At 26.7% G+C, this 15,757-nt stretch overlaps 3 protein-coding genes and 2 non-coding genes across 6 annotated transcripts; 2 read left to right on the top strand and 3 right to left on the bottom strand.

Moving 5' to 3' along the window:
- Nucleotides 1-199: 199 nt before the first annotated feature.
- LOC103834576 (60S ribosomal protein L39-1) lies at nt 200-907 on the bottom strand. Its single transcript, XM_009110648.3, has 3 exons — nt 775-907; nt 561-664; nt 200-437 (listed from the first exon to the last, which is right to left on the bottom strand). The coding sequence occupies exons 1-3, from the start codon at nt 775-777 to the stop codon at nt 389-391; spliced, it is 156 nt and encodes a 51-aa protein (XP_009108896.1). The 5' UTR covers nt 778-907; the 3' UTR covers nt 200-388.
- A 2,174-nt stretch (nt 908-3,081) lies between these two features.
- LOC103835487 (MATH domain and coiled-coil domain-containing protein At3g27040) lies at nt 3,082-4,827 on the top strand. The gene is given in 5 exon segments (XM_033278077.1): nt 3,082-3,202; nt 3,293-3,324; nt 3,327-3,522; nt 3,630-3,759; nt 3,845-4,827. Coding segments are annotated over 5 exon segments (804 nt in total). The 5' UTR covers nt 3,082-3,086; the 3' UTR covers nt 4,175-4,827.
- Nucleotides 4,828-4,997: 170 nt separating this feature from the next.
- On the bottom strand, nt 4,998-5,086 carry LOC117127581. The gene has a single exon (XR_004450601.1). It is a non-coding gene; the product is annotated as a small nucleolar RNA R21 (small nucleolar RNA).
- Nucleotides 5,087-5,260: 174 nt separating this feature from the next.
- Nucleotides 5,261-8,679, top strand: LOC117127441 (MATH domain and coiled-coil domain-containing protein At3g27040-like). 2 transcript variants are annotated; one of them, XM_033277801.1, is made up of 5 exons: nt 5,261-5,705; nt 5,862-6,000; nt 6,086-6,249; nt 6,333-6,550; nt 6,624-8,679. In XM_033277801.1, the coding sequence occupies exons 2-5, from the start codon at nt 5,894-5,896 to the stop codon at nt 6,951-6,953; spliced, it is 819 nt and encodes a 272-aa protein (XP_033133692.1). In that variant the 5' UTR covers nt 5,261-5,705; nt 5,862-5,893; the 3' UTR covers nt 6,954-8,679. The 2 variants fall into 2 exon arrangements, with proteins under 2 accessions (XP_033133692.1, XP_033133691.1); XM_033277800.1 differs by having other exon boundaries at nt 5,261-6,000.
- Nucleotides 7,939-8,022, bottom strand: LOC117127579. Its single transcript, XR_004450599.1, has one exon. It is a non-coding gene; the product is annotated as a small nucleolar RNA R21 (small nucleolar RNA).
- Nucleotides 8,680-15,757: the final 7,078 nt, after the last annotated feature.

Consider the following 15,757-nt stretch of genomic DNA (forward strand, 5'->3'; position numbering starts at 1 on the left):
TTGGATGCTGTCATTTACAATAAGATATACATCGTCAGCTAAACAATTAGAGAGCCAATCGAATCAGATTGGTACTACCAATAACTTTGAAAGCAACAGTAAGAGAGAAGATAATGAGCACATTCTTCAGACATAAATATATTGCTTAACTCTAATCCGGTTTCTAGATTAGCAGAAGGTGACGTAGAAGCAAAGATAATTAAAAAAATCAAATCACACAAATGATATGAAGTATAACTCTTAGCATAGGATAGTTGGTAACATCACTCAAAAGAGTGTAAAGTTTTACATAAATATGAAAAAAGTCATCACTTAAAATGAGAAAACTTGAGGAAATGCTAATCCCGAAAGAAAAGAAGACTCTGGAAGATGGCATCATCGCATTCACTTAGAATCCAAGCTTGGTTCTACGCCAGTGTCTGCGCTTGGCATTGTACCTAAAACAAAACATTTCTCGTTTCAGAACTCGTTCACTATCCCTGCCCTAATAAATCCACAATGACAGCTACATACTCCTTAAGACAGATCGAGAAAAGCAAAGAGAGTAGATTTGTTTGAACCTGATGGTGTTGTCGGTACGGAGACGAATCCAGTGAGGAATAGGCCTGTTCTGTCTCATCTTCTTGGCAAGCTTCTTCTTGATCATGAACGACTTGTGGGACGGCTGGTTTCATAAAACAAAATCAGTAACTGCATTTGATTTTCTAACTAGCGTCAAAGTATTCATTCAATTCAATCAGACGAAACCAGCAATTAAATCTGAGAGAAGCTTACCATGTTGAAGTCGTCCGATTAGCGGCTGCGTACGAGGCAAAGGTGAGTAGAAGAAGATGCGAACCTTTTTAACTTCAAAACAAAGAAGCCCTAAGACAAAGTCTAACTGGGCTGTTATATGTTAGTATATTTTTCAAGGCTTCAAATATCATTTTCTTTCGGCACAAGGCCTGGCTCTATAGTCTTTGAGAAAAATATCAACCCTTGAAAAATTTGATTGTTTCGAGAATGTAGTGAAAATATTAATTTTAGAAATAACAAATGTAAAATTAATTTATTATTTTATTAAAAATCATCAGAATCAATTTTATTTACCAAAGTTTACGTCATAATATTCAAAAATTATATTGATTTGCATAATTGATACTAAATTATATTTATCATGACTTTAAATGTATTACTAAACAAAAAAAATATTAATCAAATTACTATATCAACGTCTTCCACATTTCGAAAATAGTTTAGAAAAGGATAAATGTTCTTTCTAGAAAGTTTTTATTTTGGACACAACAGCAGTTTCAATTGCGTTTGTCTTTTACTTGCCCCAATGCAATTAAAAAGGAGTATTTGCATTGTATACACAAACTCTTAAAAAAAACTAAGTAAATGGGAAACACTATGAGATATTAATATTTAGGATTTTTAGTAATTAAACCCCTCAAGTAAAGATGAATCGTAAAAAATAACTTCAACTAAAAATTTTGTGAAATAAACCCTCAACTTTAATTCGTTAACATATGTTACCCTCCGTCTAAAAAACCGTGACGGAGGGTGACATATGTTAACAGTTTATAAGTTGAGGGTTTATAATGTTGAAAACTTAGTTGATGATTTTTTTTACGAGTCAAAAATAGTTGAGGGGTTTTATCACTAAAAGTCATTAAAGGGTTTTTAAGCTATTTATTATCCATTTATACATTGTTTTAGATTGATTTGTAAGCCTTTAAAACTAATTTATATTTGTAATACATTAATCTATTATAAAATTAATTTATACATCTTAAATTAATAATTTTCAACACGATTTACAACTTATTATAACTTCAAAATATTAAATTATTTGATATTTGGTAATAGTGATATAAAAAAAATTGTGTGTTTATATCGTCATTTTCAAATATCAAATAATTGAAAGTTTCTAAGTTATATTAAGTCTTAAGTGGTGTTGAGGATAATTCATCCATGAAGTCAATCTTTCTATTCGGAGTATGACGTACTTTTTCTTATTTTCATGATTTTCGTCATCAGACTCATATTTTCCTATTTTTCTATATTGTTCTTGATTTATTGTATTACTTTATGTTTCAAATATATTATTGATCAAGAAAATAAAAATATAATGTAGTTATTCAGAACAATGAGAATAAAAATAATCATGAGGGAAAAGTATGAGCCGGATGACAGAAATCATGAAAATAGGAAAAAGTACGTCATACTCTAAATAAAAAGATTGACTTCATGGATGAATTATCTCGACACTACTTAAGATTTAATATAACTTAGAAACTATAAATTATTTCATATTTGACAATGGCAATATAAAAACACAAATTTTTTTATATCACTATTGCCAAATATCAAATATTTTAATATTTCAAAGTTATAATAAGTTGTTAGTAGTGTTAAAAGTTATTAATTTAAGATGTATAAATTAATATACAAATATATTAATGTATTAAAATTTATAAATTAGTTTTAAAGGCTTATAAATCTTAAAGCAATGTATAAATGATAATAAATAATTTAATAACATTTAATGATTTTTAGTGATAAAACCTCTCAACTAAAGATGAATCGTAGAAAAAAAACCCTCAACTAAAAATCCAGTGAAATAAACCCTCAACTTATAAACCGTTAACATATGTCACCCTCCGTCACGGTTTTTTAGACGGAGTGTAACATATGTTAACGAAACTAAAGTTGAGGGTATTTTATAGGATTTTTAGTTGAGAGTTTTTTTTACGATTCATCTTTAGTTGAGGGGTTTAATTACTAAAAACCCTAATATTTATCAACCTATAAGCTATGAGGAGTCGAAGCGATTCGTATACCTCTCGTCTTTCAGACTTGGACGCCTTAAAAAGGTGTAGTTGCAGTCTTTGGTGAGTTCATATCATCCGTGTCTCTCAGGGATAATCACCATTTTTTATTGTTCCACTCTTTCATTTCCTTGTCTATGTTCGATATGTCACCTGTCAAGTATATGCTTAACAAGGAAAGATAACTGTTAGCATGCGTAATCCTATGTAATTTGGTTTTGCTTGATTGTCCTGGTAACAGATTTGATTGTTTAGGAGTCAACTTCAAGAACGATGGGGAACGAGGCAAATAAGAAGTTCACTTGGGTGATTAAGAACTTCTCTTCTTTCTCCCCGTATAGTTCTCAGACTGTTTGTTCTGATATATTCGTTGTTGGTCGCTGCAAATGGTAAGAATAAGAACTTGTCTGCAGGGTTTGTATTCATGTTCAGTAGCTGCAAGCAAATGACACATCTTTTGCATGGTTTTGTGTTTGTAGGCGTCTTCTCGCTTTTCCCAAAGGATATAAATCTATGATGATTATTTTTCTCTATATTTGGTTGTTCCTAATCATGAATCTTTGCCTTCTGGATGGAGACGACACGCTAAATTCTCATGTACTATTGTCAATCAAATTCCTGGAAATGTCTCCCAACAGCGAGGTGATATATATATATCTATCAGTAGATCCTTGTCAAGTTCTGCACGTTGTATGCTTTATTTGATAATGTAAATTTTGATGAGATCTAATGTATTATTGATTTTTCAGAATCTCAAAACTGGTTTGATCAAAAGGACCACGCCAGGGGATTTCATTCCATGATTCGCTTAAATAGTGAGTTTCTAGTGAACAATGAACTCAAGATTATTGCAGAGGTTGATGTTCTTGAAGTTGTGGAAACTACGGACATCGTGGAAACTACGGGCATCGTGGATGTCAATGGGTTTCAAGTCCTTGTTTCACAAGTAAATAAAAACACAAGAATAGAACAAATCTTTGATGTCTCTCACTTGAGTTTTACTTTCATAACGTCTTTTCTTTTTCTTGCAGGTAGAATCTGTGAACAGCTTGTTTAAAAATCATCCAAACATTGCATCAAATGTCCGTGCAAAGAATCCTCATCTGAGAACAACATACTTGAATTTCCTACTAAGCCTGACTGAGATTCTATGCAAATCTCATGAGGAATTCTCCAACAGTGATCTGGCTGACGCATATTCTTCACTGACATATTTGACAAAACCGGGGTTTAAGTTGGACTGGTTGGAGAAGGCACTGAAAGAAGCTGGTGAGACTCGGATTCAAGACATTGAGGAAGAGTTGAATGACTTGACTCAAAAGCGCGCGGACATGGATGCTCTGCTGAAGTTCTTGAAATGACGTCGAGAGTTTACAATCTATTTGTTTTTGTATCTTGGTTTTCTAGTAATACTCTTGAGTTTTGGGAAGAATAAGAGTCTTGTTTTGTTATCAAGGTCCTGGAATGTTTTAGTTTAATCGAAGTCACTGAATTGAGTCCAAACTTTAAAAAAAATCACGTCGGATTAGCGTCAACAAACATGTCAAAGTCTTATTATTTGATAACTGCTCATTGCTATGTTGGTGATCAAATTAAATTAACAGTTCTCTCACATCAGTAAAAGATAAAAAAGGCTAAAAAAGCTAATGACTTTATTCAACAAAGATGTACTTCATGTGTTTGTTAATTTGGTGTTTGCAAGCAAGTTGTTTTCTTTGATGAGCAAGTTACCATATGACACCAAACCCTCTTCCTTTCAAGATCTTTGTATTGCCTTTCTTCTTACGCGTTCCAACATAATCTAACTATTAACCAGTCAACTGTAGATTATCTTGTTTATGCACACCGGAAAAAAACCTAGACCATATAATGAAGAGTATTAGTATACTAAGTAAGGATTGACATGATAGTAAAAACAAGACTTAAAACCATTTATTATCAAGATTTCAACTGATGTCAAACCAAATTAGAAAAACTAAGAAGAAGAACAATCAACTTTAAAAAAAAAAAAAAAGATTCTGAAGATTTTATAAAGAAATCAGTCACGGTTTAAAACTTTTCATAGTTTTCAGTCATCAGTGGGATGCAACAAATAAGGTTTTCTTTCATTCGAATAAGTAACCGAACGGGACTAGGACAACAACATAACATCACAGATGATAGCATGTAAAAATAATAAAGCTGAATCCCTCAAAAAAATTGATTATGTATCAAAGATATAAAAATCAGTCACTACTTTTAACATTTTTCTATTATTAATCGTCTTTGGGATTCAACTAAAGTCCATATAAATGTAAAATCTATACTTTATCAAAACAAAAACGCCCAAATTAAAAATTGCTACAAGAACAAAACAAGAAGAAAGCAGAGAAACGAACGGGCAAGAATATATTTGCGTAATGCCCTTTTTCAAAAAAAAAGAAAAGAATATATTTGCGTATAAAGTCTCTTAATAAAGAGACTATATTTTAACAGTTTACTATAAAAGTTTACGTTCAACTTACACCATACTAAAACATTTTATAAAATCCTAGCCTGATAACCCTATATGAATCATACTAAAAAAGTTATTTAAATTTTTTATTAATGTAGAGTATAATTTAATAATGAATCACATGTATTGGAATTCCAAATTTTCTGGTATAAAACATTAATGAACATTTAATTTAAAGTTACAAAAAAACTTTTAATTGGACTTCCTAATTTCAAAAACAGTTTTGGGAAGATAAATTTCTTTTGTATCGCTTTCCAAAAAGTTCCCCTCGTACTAGTATTTATCAACCTATAAGGAGAGGAGACGAAGCAATCCGTATCCTCTTGTCTTCAGCATTTGACGCCTTTAAAAGCCATGGCTGAAGTGTTTGGTGATTTCATCTTTTGCGTCTCTTAGGGGTAAATACTTTGTCATTCTGACCGTTCTACTCTTTTAATTCCTTAACACTGTATGATTTGTCAAAAATGGTTACTCGTACGGAAAGAAAACTGTTATCAATTTATCATGCGTAATCTTTGTGTTTGTTTTTTTTTGTTTGATTGTCCTAGTAACAGATTTGAGTGTTTAGGAGTCATCATCAAGAACAATGGGGAATGAAACTGATAAGAAGTTCACTTGGGTTATTAAGAATTTCTCCTCTTGGCGATCCAAGTGTGTTCGGTCTCGTACATTCGTGCTCAGTCAATGCCAATGGTAAGAACAAGAACTTGTCTGCATGTGATACAATCGTGTTCTGTAGCTACAAATGACACAACTTTTGCATGGTACTTGCTCGCAGGAGTCTTGGCGCGTTTCCGAGAGGAGTTGACAATGCTAGTTGTTTTTTATCTCTGTATTTGGTTGTTTCTAATCCTGTATCTTTGCCTTCTGGATGGAGACGGCACGCTAAATTCTCCTTTACTCTTGTAAATCAATTTCCTGGAGAAGTCTCTCAACTGCGAGGTGATATATGTGTTTCTATCTATCTATGCCTTATTTGAGAATGTAAATGATGATGATATCCAATCTGTTTTGTGAATTTTCAGAAATTCAATACTGGTTTGATCAGAAGGACATCATGCAGGGTTTTCAGTCGATGATTTGTCTTTCCGACCTTAATGCTAGAGATAGCGGGTTTCTTGTGAACGATGAACTCAAGATTGTTGCAGAGATTGATGTTCTTGAAGTTGTAGGTGAACTAGATGTACCAGTGGTAACTACAGACATCGTGGATATCAATGGGTTTCAAGTCCTTTCTTCACAAGTAAAAAATAAAAAAAAAGGCCTTGGTGTCTCTCACTTGCGTTTTACTCATAGCATTTTTTTTTTTTTGGCAGGTAGAATCTGTAAACAGTTTATTTGAAAAGCATCCAAACATTGCATCAAATGTCCGTGCAAAGAATCCACATCTGAGAACAACATACTTGAATGTCATACTAGGCCTGACTAAGATTCTATGCAAGTCATCTGAGGAACTCTCCAACAGTGATCTGGATGAAGCATATTCTGCACTGAGATTTGTGATAACTGTAGGATTTAAGTTGGACTGGTTAGAGAAGGCACTGAAAGAAGCTTGTGAGATTCGGATTCAAGAAATTGATGAAAAGTTGAATGACTTGACTGAAAAGCGAGCAGACATGGATGCTCTGCTGAACAGCCTAAAATGATGTTTTTTTTTTTGAAAAAAGGTTTAGCCTAAAATGATGTTTAGAGTTTAAAATCTATTTGGTGTTCTGGTCTGTTTGGTTTCTGTTTTCGTTTTCTAAAATTTAATGTTCTTGAACTAGGGGGTGAAGAGAGTTGTTTTGTTATCAATATGCTAAATGTTTCTTTTCTTTTAACTTTTGTTTCTTGACGGAATGGGAAATCAGGAATGCAAACATGCTAAGTTAATGATGGACTTAACTTTAGCAATTCGCTCACAACAGTGAAAAGTTAAGGTTAATGACTTCGATTTGTAGCTTAACGCGTTTGATTTTTGTTTTACAAACAAGGGAGGTAACCTGACAGAGGCGAATAGGGCCATAACCCACATGTCCCAAGAACGAAACCATTCTCCTCCTCAGCCATTCATGTTTTCTAAATAACAGCCATCTTCTAGCATCCCATCTAGCGTACCATATGAAGCTTTTTAGATGGATGCTGTTGTTCGGGAAACATGTATGGCCGAAGAACAAAAACTCTTCAAAACAGTTCAGCCTAAGTCTGGAGATTTCAGAGTCACATAAGAAGCTATGGGATCAGTAAGGTGTTCAGTGCTATAGTTGTGAACAGCTCAGAACATTTGACACCAAATCCTCTATTGCGTATAAAACCTTTGTCTGACTTTTGACTTCAAGTTCCAACTTAATAGCTATGAAAATAATGCAGACTATTTCTTATTGTTAAAGCGTAACTGAGGAAAAACCTAGAGCATATCATGGATGAATTCTTATACTAAGTACGGACTGACATGAAAATCACGAAAAACAACAATTTAATCAACATTTAAACATTCCACTGATGTCAAACCAAATTTGAAAAACGAAGAACATGAAATACTTTTAACTAAATTCTGAAGATTTCATCAAGAAATCAATCCACTTTGAAGAAACCAAACGGGGTAACCAGATCACAGAGGATTACATGTAAAAACCGATAAAATAATTGATAAATCCCTCAGATTTTTATTATTCGTCAATATATAATCAGTCACTACTTTTAACATTTTTTTTATTATTCATCATCATTGGGATTTAACAAAAGGCCACCACGAAAATTCTATACTTAGATCAAACAAACAAAATCTCACTGAACTAATATGAATCAGAACAGATTAACAAGTAACACAAGAACGTTTTAGCAAAAAAAGAAAGAAAAGTAATACAAGTTCAAAACAGAGAAGCAGTTAAAAGTCCCTCAGAGCTGCAATGTCAACAAAGAGAAACCTAAGGAATGAATCGAATGATAAGCATCCAAAAGACATGGTTTCAATTTGATGATAGAACAAACCCGATTTATGAGATGGCTTGGAAAACAATGGTTTTGATATCGATTTGATACTATCAAATAGAATAACAGAATGAGAATAAAATATATGAATAATTTCAGCTTCTTTGATTTTAAAGAGAAAGACATTTACAAACAAAGTGATGAGCTGCGCTTAAGTAACAAATTAGGAACTAGGGTTTTAAGGATTCGGTCGTAATTGCTCTAGAAGTGTACTTTGTTATGTAATTATAGGGGTCATGTGATTTTGAAACATTGAAGCTTAGGGTTAAGGCTCAATGTGTTTAATACCCCATATCGTGGTTTAAAGTGATTTACTGTTTGCTATTGTTTATGAATTATTATTATGCATTAAAATCTGGTAATATATCATTCCTACCAAACTAGGGACCGTGACCGGGGAATCCTTACTAATAAAAGGGACCTTTTGAGGCTCCATAGAGCGTCCACATCAGCGAAAAAAAATTCTCCCGAAAGATGACACGTGGCATAAAATATAGTTTTACATTTTAATATTACTAATTTTTAAAAATTATAAATAATATGAAACATAGAGCATAAAAAATGGAAAAACTACATTGAACATATGTAAAATTACTATTTTTCACTTTAAAAAAAGACGGCTTAATTCCATAATGTAATATTACCATTTTACATTTTTATTTTTAAAAAATAATATGTAAACATACAACATAAAAATGGAAAAACTACATTAAACATATGTAAGATTACCATTTTTCACTAAAAAAAGACGGTTTATCTCCATAATGTAACATTACTATTTTGTAAAAAAAAACATTATATATAATTTCGAAAATAATAAATAATATGTAAACATACAACATAAAAAATGGAAATACTACATTAAACATATGTAAGATTACCATTTTACATTTAAAAATAACAATAAAATGTAAACATACAACATAAAAAAATGGAAAAACTACATTAAACATATGTAAGATTACCATTTTTCACTAAAAAAAACGGCTTATCTCCATAATGTAAAATTTCTATTTTATATAAATAGAGCATAATGTTATTTTATATAATTTCTATTTTTAAAAATTATAAATAATATGAAACATAGAGCATAAAAAATGGAAAAACTACATTGAACATATGTAAAATTACTATTTTTCACTTTAAAAAAAAGACGGCTTAATTCCATAATGTAATATTACCATTTTACATTTTTATTTTTTAAAAAAATAATATGTAAACATACAACATAAAAATGGAAAAACTACATTAAACATATGTAAGATTACCATTTTTCACTAAAAAAGACGGTTATCTCCATAATGTAACATTACTATTTTGTAAAAAAAAACATTATATATAATTTCGAAAATAATAAATAATATGTAAACATACAACATAAAAAATGGAAATACTACATTAAACATATGTAAGATTACCATTTTACATTTAAAAATAACAATAAAATGTAAACATACAACATAAAAAAATGGAAAACTACATTAAACATATGTAAGATTACCATTTTTCACTAAAAAAAACGTCTTATCTCCATAATGTAAAATTTCTATTTTATATAAAAAAACATAAATATAACTATTTGACTATTTGTCCAAGTTCTTCTATTAAACATTGCCGTTTTACATTAAAAATGGAAAAATACATTAAGATTTAAACATCTATCTTAAAATATAAAATATAGATATTAACTAAATATAAAGTATAAGAAAGAGAAATACTCAATATATTGAAAAATAAATAATAATTAAATATTATAAATATATAAATATACGAATTATATATACAATAATAAGTAAATGCACAATTTTTTAAAAATGGAAAGAGTACATTAAATATTAAACATCTATATTAAAATGTAAAATATAGATATTAAGTAAATAGAAAGTATAAGAAAAAGAAATACACAACTTAAAAACAATGGAAAAAGTATATTACGATTTAAACATCTATCATAAAATGTAAAATATAGATATTATGCAAATAGAAAGTATAAGAAAAGGAAATACACAATTTAAAAAAATGGAAAAAGTACATTAGTATTTAAACATCTATCTTAAAATGTAAATCTATCTTAAAATATAAAATTATTAGTAAATAGAAAGTATAAGAAATAGAAGTACACAATATAAAAAAAAATAATAAGTAAATATATAATATAAGTAAATACCCAATTTAAAAAATGGAAAATTACATTAAGATTTAAAAATATATCTTAAAATTTAAAATATAGATATTAAGTAAATAGAAAGTATAACAAATGGAAATATACAATTTAAAAAAAAATGGAAAACGTACATTAAGATTTAAACATCTATCTTAAAATGTAAAATAGAAATATTAAGTAAATAAAAAGTACAAGAAATGTAAATACATATACAGGAAAATAAATAATAAGTAAATAATGTAAATATATAATATGAATTATATATATAATAATAAGTAAATACACAATTTTTAAAAAAAATGGAAAAACTTCATTAAGCATTAAACATCTATCTAAAAATGTAAAATATATAATATAAGTAAATACACAATTTTAAAAAATGGAAAAAGTACATTAAGATTTAAATATCTATTTTAAAATATAAAATATAGATATTACGTAAATTAAAATATAAGAAATGGAAATAAACATTTACAAAATGGAAAAAGTACATTAAGATTTAAACATCTATCTTAAACTGTACATCTATCTTAAAATGGTAGTAAATTATATAAAAATGGAAACACCACATTAGACAAAAAAAATGTATAGTTTTACATCAAGAAAGTCCCTAAAGAACTCATTATTCCATCAATATCAACCTCACTCTATCAAGGAAAAGTTCAAAGCACTCGAGCAAAAAAATGGTTCCACCATCAACTTTTGCCGTCCCAAAAACCTTTAATGACCTTGAATGAGATTTTTTATGACAACAAATTTTTTGTTAGGTGGATTCATTGTTGGGAAACCCGCAACTTCCAAAAGCCAAACTTATTCATGGGAATTGAATTGCTTTTCATAGACTCAAAGTATTCTTACAATTGTTAATATTCATACTAACTCTTTCATGATCAAACCATTACAGTTAATAATCATTCAAGCGTTTATCCTGAAACACTTCCTTCCTCGCCGAATCAGGTATTGGTTCATGTTGGTTTAATATTGTTTTTGGTTTATTAACCGGTTTAGGATAGTCCTATTGTATATATAATTTAAGTTGGTTTTGCATATATTATGATTAAAATTAAATAATAGTAATATTATGCTTAAAATATAATTTTAGAGAGTTTTCAAATATAGTTTAGAGAACATTATAGGTGATGAATTTAATTTATTAAATTCGTTTATTACTTAAAACTAAGTTTTTTTAAAAACATACTGAGTTATAAATATCAATGATGGATTGGTGAGTATAACATGAAGACAAAAATATAAATATTTTATTTTCAAGATAAGAAATTCAGTTACTCAATATATAATATCTTAAATTATTTTTTAAAAATATACATAATTTATATATATAGATTAATCTTCCAAACTTAAACTATTATATTATATATGAATAATTTTTTTAAATAAAAACAATTTCTGATTAAAAAAATAATAAAAACAACAAATGGTTAAACATCAATATCATCTAGGTTAAGTATACGAACAACACAAATTCAAACATCACAAAAAATATTTACATAAACATTATAATACAATAATTTAATCAAAAAATACAATAAAAAAAATAATATTCAAAAGAATAGTTATATACTTAAATTTGAAAATCAAAGATATTTTTGCTAAAATTGTAATTACCTCGCCAAGAAGATCGACCATCTTTTTTACGGATTGATCGATTGTTGAGCATGTGGTCGATCCGAAAATACTCTGCAGTTTAATTAAATATCTAAAACATTTATTCCAACACTCAACAGATAGTTTTGCTAAATATGATAACTAGATAGCCAATAAAATTACAAAAAATATTTAAATAGTAAAAAATATGTTAATTTAACGTGTTAAAATTTAAACATAAATTTTAATTATGACATACATCTTAACATTTATATAAATATATATCATAACCTAAATATAAATAATTTAACAACTTAAATTAGAAAAATATAAAAATCCCGGGCGTAGCCCGGGTTAATCCCTAGTCTCTACTAATAAAAGGGAGCTTTTGAGGCTCCATAGGGCGTCCACATCAGCGGAAAAAATTTCTCCCAAAATCTGACACGTGGCATAAAATATAGTTTTACATTTTAATATTACTTATTTTTGAAAATTGTAAAAAATATGTAAACATACAGCATAAAAAAATGGAAAAACTACATTAAACATATGTAAGATTACTATTTTTCACTTAAAAAAAGATGGCTTATCTCCATAATGTAACATTCCTGTTTTATAAAAAAAAAAAAAATTATATATAATTTCGAAAATAATAAATATATGTAAAACATACAACATAAAAATGGAAATACTACATTAAACATATGTAAGATTACCATTTTACATTTAAAAATAACAATAATATGTAAACATACAACATAAAAAAATGGAAAATTTACATTAAACATATGTAAGATTACCATTGTTCACTAAAAAAACGGTTTATCTTCATAATGTAACATTACCATTTTATAAGAAAAGAAAAAAAAAACATAAATATAACTATTTGACTATATGTCCAAGTTCGTCTATTAAACATTGCCGTTTTACATTAAAAATGGAAAAATACGTAAAGATTTAAACATCTATCTTAAAATATAAAATATAGACATTAACTAAATATAAAGTATAAGAAAGAGAAATACTCAATATAAAAAAAAAATAAGTAAATATTATAAATATATAAATATACAAATTATATATACAATATTAAGTAAATGCACAATTTTAAAAAAATGGAAAGAGTACATTAAATATTAGACATCTATCTTAAAATGTAAAATATAGATATTAAGTAAATAGAAAGTATAAGAAAAAGAAATACACAACTTAAAAACAATGGAAAAAATATATTAAGATTTAAACATCTATCTTAAAATGTAAAATATAGATATTATGCAAATAGAAAGTATAAGAAAAGGAAATACACAATTTAAAAAAATGGAAAAGTACATTAGTATTTAAACATCTATCTTAAAATGTAAATCAATCTTAAAATATAAAATTATTAGTAAATAGAAAGTATAAGAAATATAAATACACAATATAAAGAAAAATAAATAATAAGTAAATATAAAATATAATCCCGAAAGATGACACGTGGCATAAAATAGAGTTTTACATTTTAATATTACTTATTTTCGAAAATTATAAAAAATATGTAAACATACAGCATAAAAAAATAGAAAAACTACATTAAACATATGTATAATTACTATTTTTCACTTAAAAAAAAGACGGCTTATCTCCATAATGTAACATTACCGTTTTATAAAAAAACAAAACACATTATATATAATTTCGAAAATAATAAATATATGTAAAACATACAACATAAAAATGGAAATACTACATTAAACATATGTAAGATTACCATTATATATTTTTATTTTAAGAAAATAATATGTAAACATACAACATAAAAAATGGAAAAACTACATTAAATATATGTAAGATTACCATTTTTCACTAAAAAAAACACGGCTTATCTCCATAATGTAACATTACTATTTTGTAAAAAAACAAATGATATATAATTTCGAAAATAATAAATAATATGTAAACATACAACATAAAACATGTAAATACTACATTAAACATATGTAAAATTACCATTTTACATTTAAAAATAACAATAATATGAAAACATACAACATAAAAAAATGGAAAAACTACATTAAACATATATAAGATTACCATTGTTCACTAAAAAAACGGTTTATCTTCATAATGTAACATTACTATTTTATAAAAAAAAAGAAAAAAGCATAAATATAACTATTTGACTATTTGTCCAAGTTTTTCTATTAAACATTGCCGTTTTACATTAAAAATGGAAAAATACGTAAAGATTTAAACATCTATCTTAAAATATAAAATATAGACATTAACTAAATATAAAGTATAAGAAAGAGAAATACTCAATATATAAAAAATAAATAATAAGTAAATATTATAAATATATAAATATACGAATTATATATACAATAATAAGTAAATGCACAATTTTTAAAAAATGGAAAGAGTATAATAAATATTAAAACATCTATCTTAAAATGTAAATAGATATTAAGTAAATAGAAAATATAATAAAAAAGAAATACACAACTTAAAAACAATGGAAAAAGTATATTAAGATTTAAACATCTATCTTAAAATGTAAAATATAGATATTATGCAAATAGAAAGTATAAGAAAAGGAAATACACAATTTAAAAAATGGAAAAAGCACATTAGTATTTAAACATCTATCTTAAAATGTAAATCAATTTTAAAATATAAAATTATTAGTAAATAGAAAGTATAAGAAATAGAAATACACAATATAAAGAAAAATAAATAAGAAGTAAATATATAATATAATCTCGAAAGATGACACATGGCATAAAATATAGTTTTACATTTTAACATTACTTATTTTCGAAAATTATAAAAAATATGTAAACATACAGCATAAAAAATAGAAAAACTACATTAAACATATGTAAGATTACTATTTTTCACTTAAAAAAAAAGACGGCTTATCTCCATAATGTAACATTATCGTTTTATAAAAAAAACAAAAAACATTATATATAATTTCGAAAATAATAAATATATGTAAAACATACAACATAAAAATGAAAATACTACATTAAACATATGTAAGATTACCATTTTACATTTTTATTTTAAGAAAATAATATGTAAACATACAACTTAAAAAATGGAAAAACTACATTAAACATATGTAAGATTACCATTTTTCAATAAAAAAAAACACGGCTTATCTCCATAATGTAACATTACTATTTTGTAAAAATACAATTATATATAATTTCGAAAATAATAAATAATATGTAAACATACAATATAAAAAATGGAAATACTACATTAAACATATGTAAATTGTCATTTTACATTTAAAAATAACAATAATATGTAAACATACAACATAAAAAATGGAAAAACTACATTAAACATATGTAAGATTACAATTGTTCACTAAAAAACGACGTTATCTTCATAATGTAACATTACCTTTTTATAAAAAAAAGAAAAAAAAACATAAATATAACTATTTGACTATTTGTCCAGATTTTCATTAAACATTGTCGTTTACATTAAAAATGAAAAAATAACGTAAAGATTTAAACATCTATCTTAAAATATAAAAATAGACATAACTAAATATAAAGTATAAGAAAGAGAAATACTCAATATATAGAAAAATAAATAATAAGTAAATATTATAAATATGTAAATATACGATTATATGTACAATAATAAGTAAATGCACAATTTTTAAAAACTGGAAAGAGTACATTAAATATTAAACATCTATCTTAAAAT

Source organism: Brassica rapa, chromosome A08 (genome assembly GCF_000309985.2).
Source record: "Brassica rapa cultivar Chiifu-401-42 chromosome A08, CAAS_Brap_v3.01, whole genome shotgun sequence".
Lineage (NCBI taxonomy): Eukaryota > Viridiplantae > Streptophyta > Magnoliopsida > Brassicales > Brassicaceae > Brassica > Brassica rapa.

Excerpts from the sequence above, each read along its gene's own strand:
- LOC103834576 (XM_009110648.3), bottom strand. Across the intron at positions 438-560 it reads CGTACCGACAACACCATCAG|GTACAATGCCAAGCGCAGAC; the intron begins GTTCAAACAAAT and ends GTTTTGTTTTAG.
- LOC117127441 (XM_033277800.1), top strand. The coding sequence starts at position 5,894 with ATGGGGAATGAAACTGATAAGAAGTTCACTTGGGTTATTAAGAATTTC. Across the intron at positions 6,250-6,332 it reads AGAAGTCTCTCAACTGCGAG|AAATTCAATACTGGTTTGAT; the intron begins GTGATATATGTG and ends GTGAATTTTCAG. Across the intron at positions 6,551-6,623 it reads TTCAAGTCCTTTCTTCACAA|GTAGAATCTGTAAACAGTTT; the intron begins GTAAAAAATAAA and ends TTTTTTTGGCAG.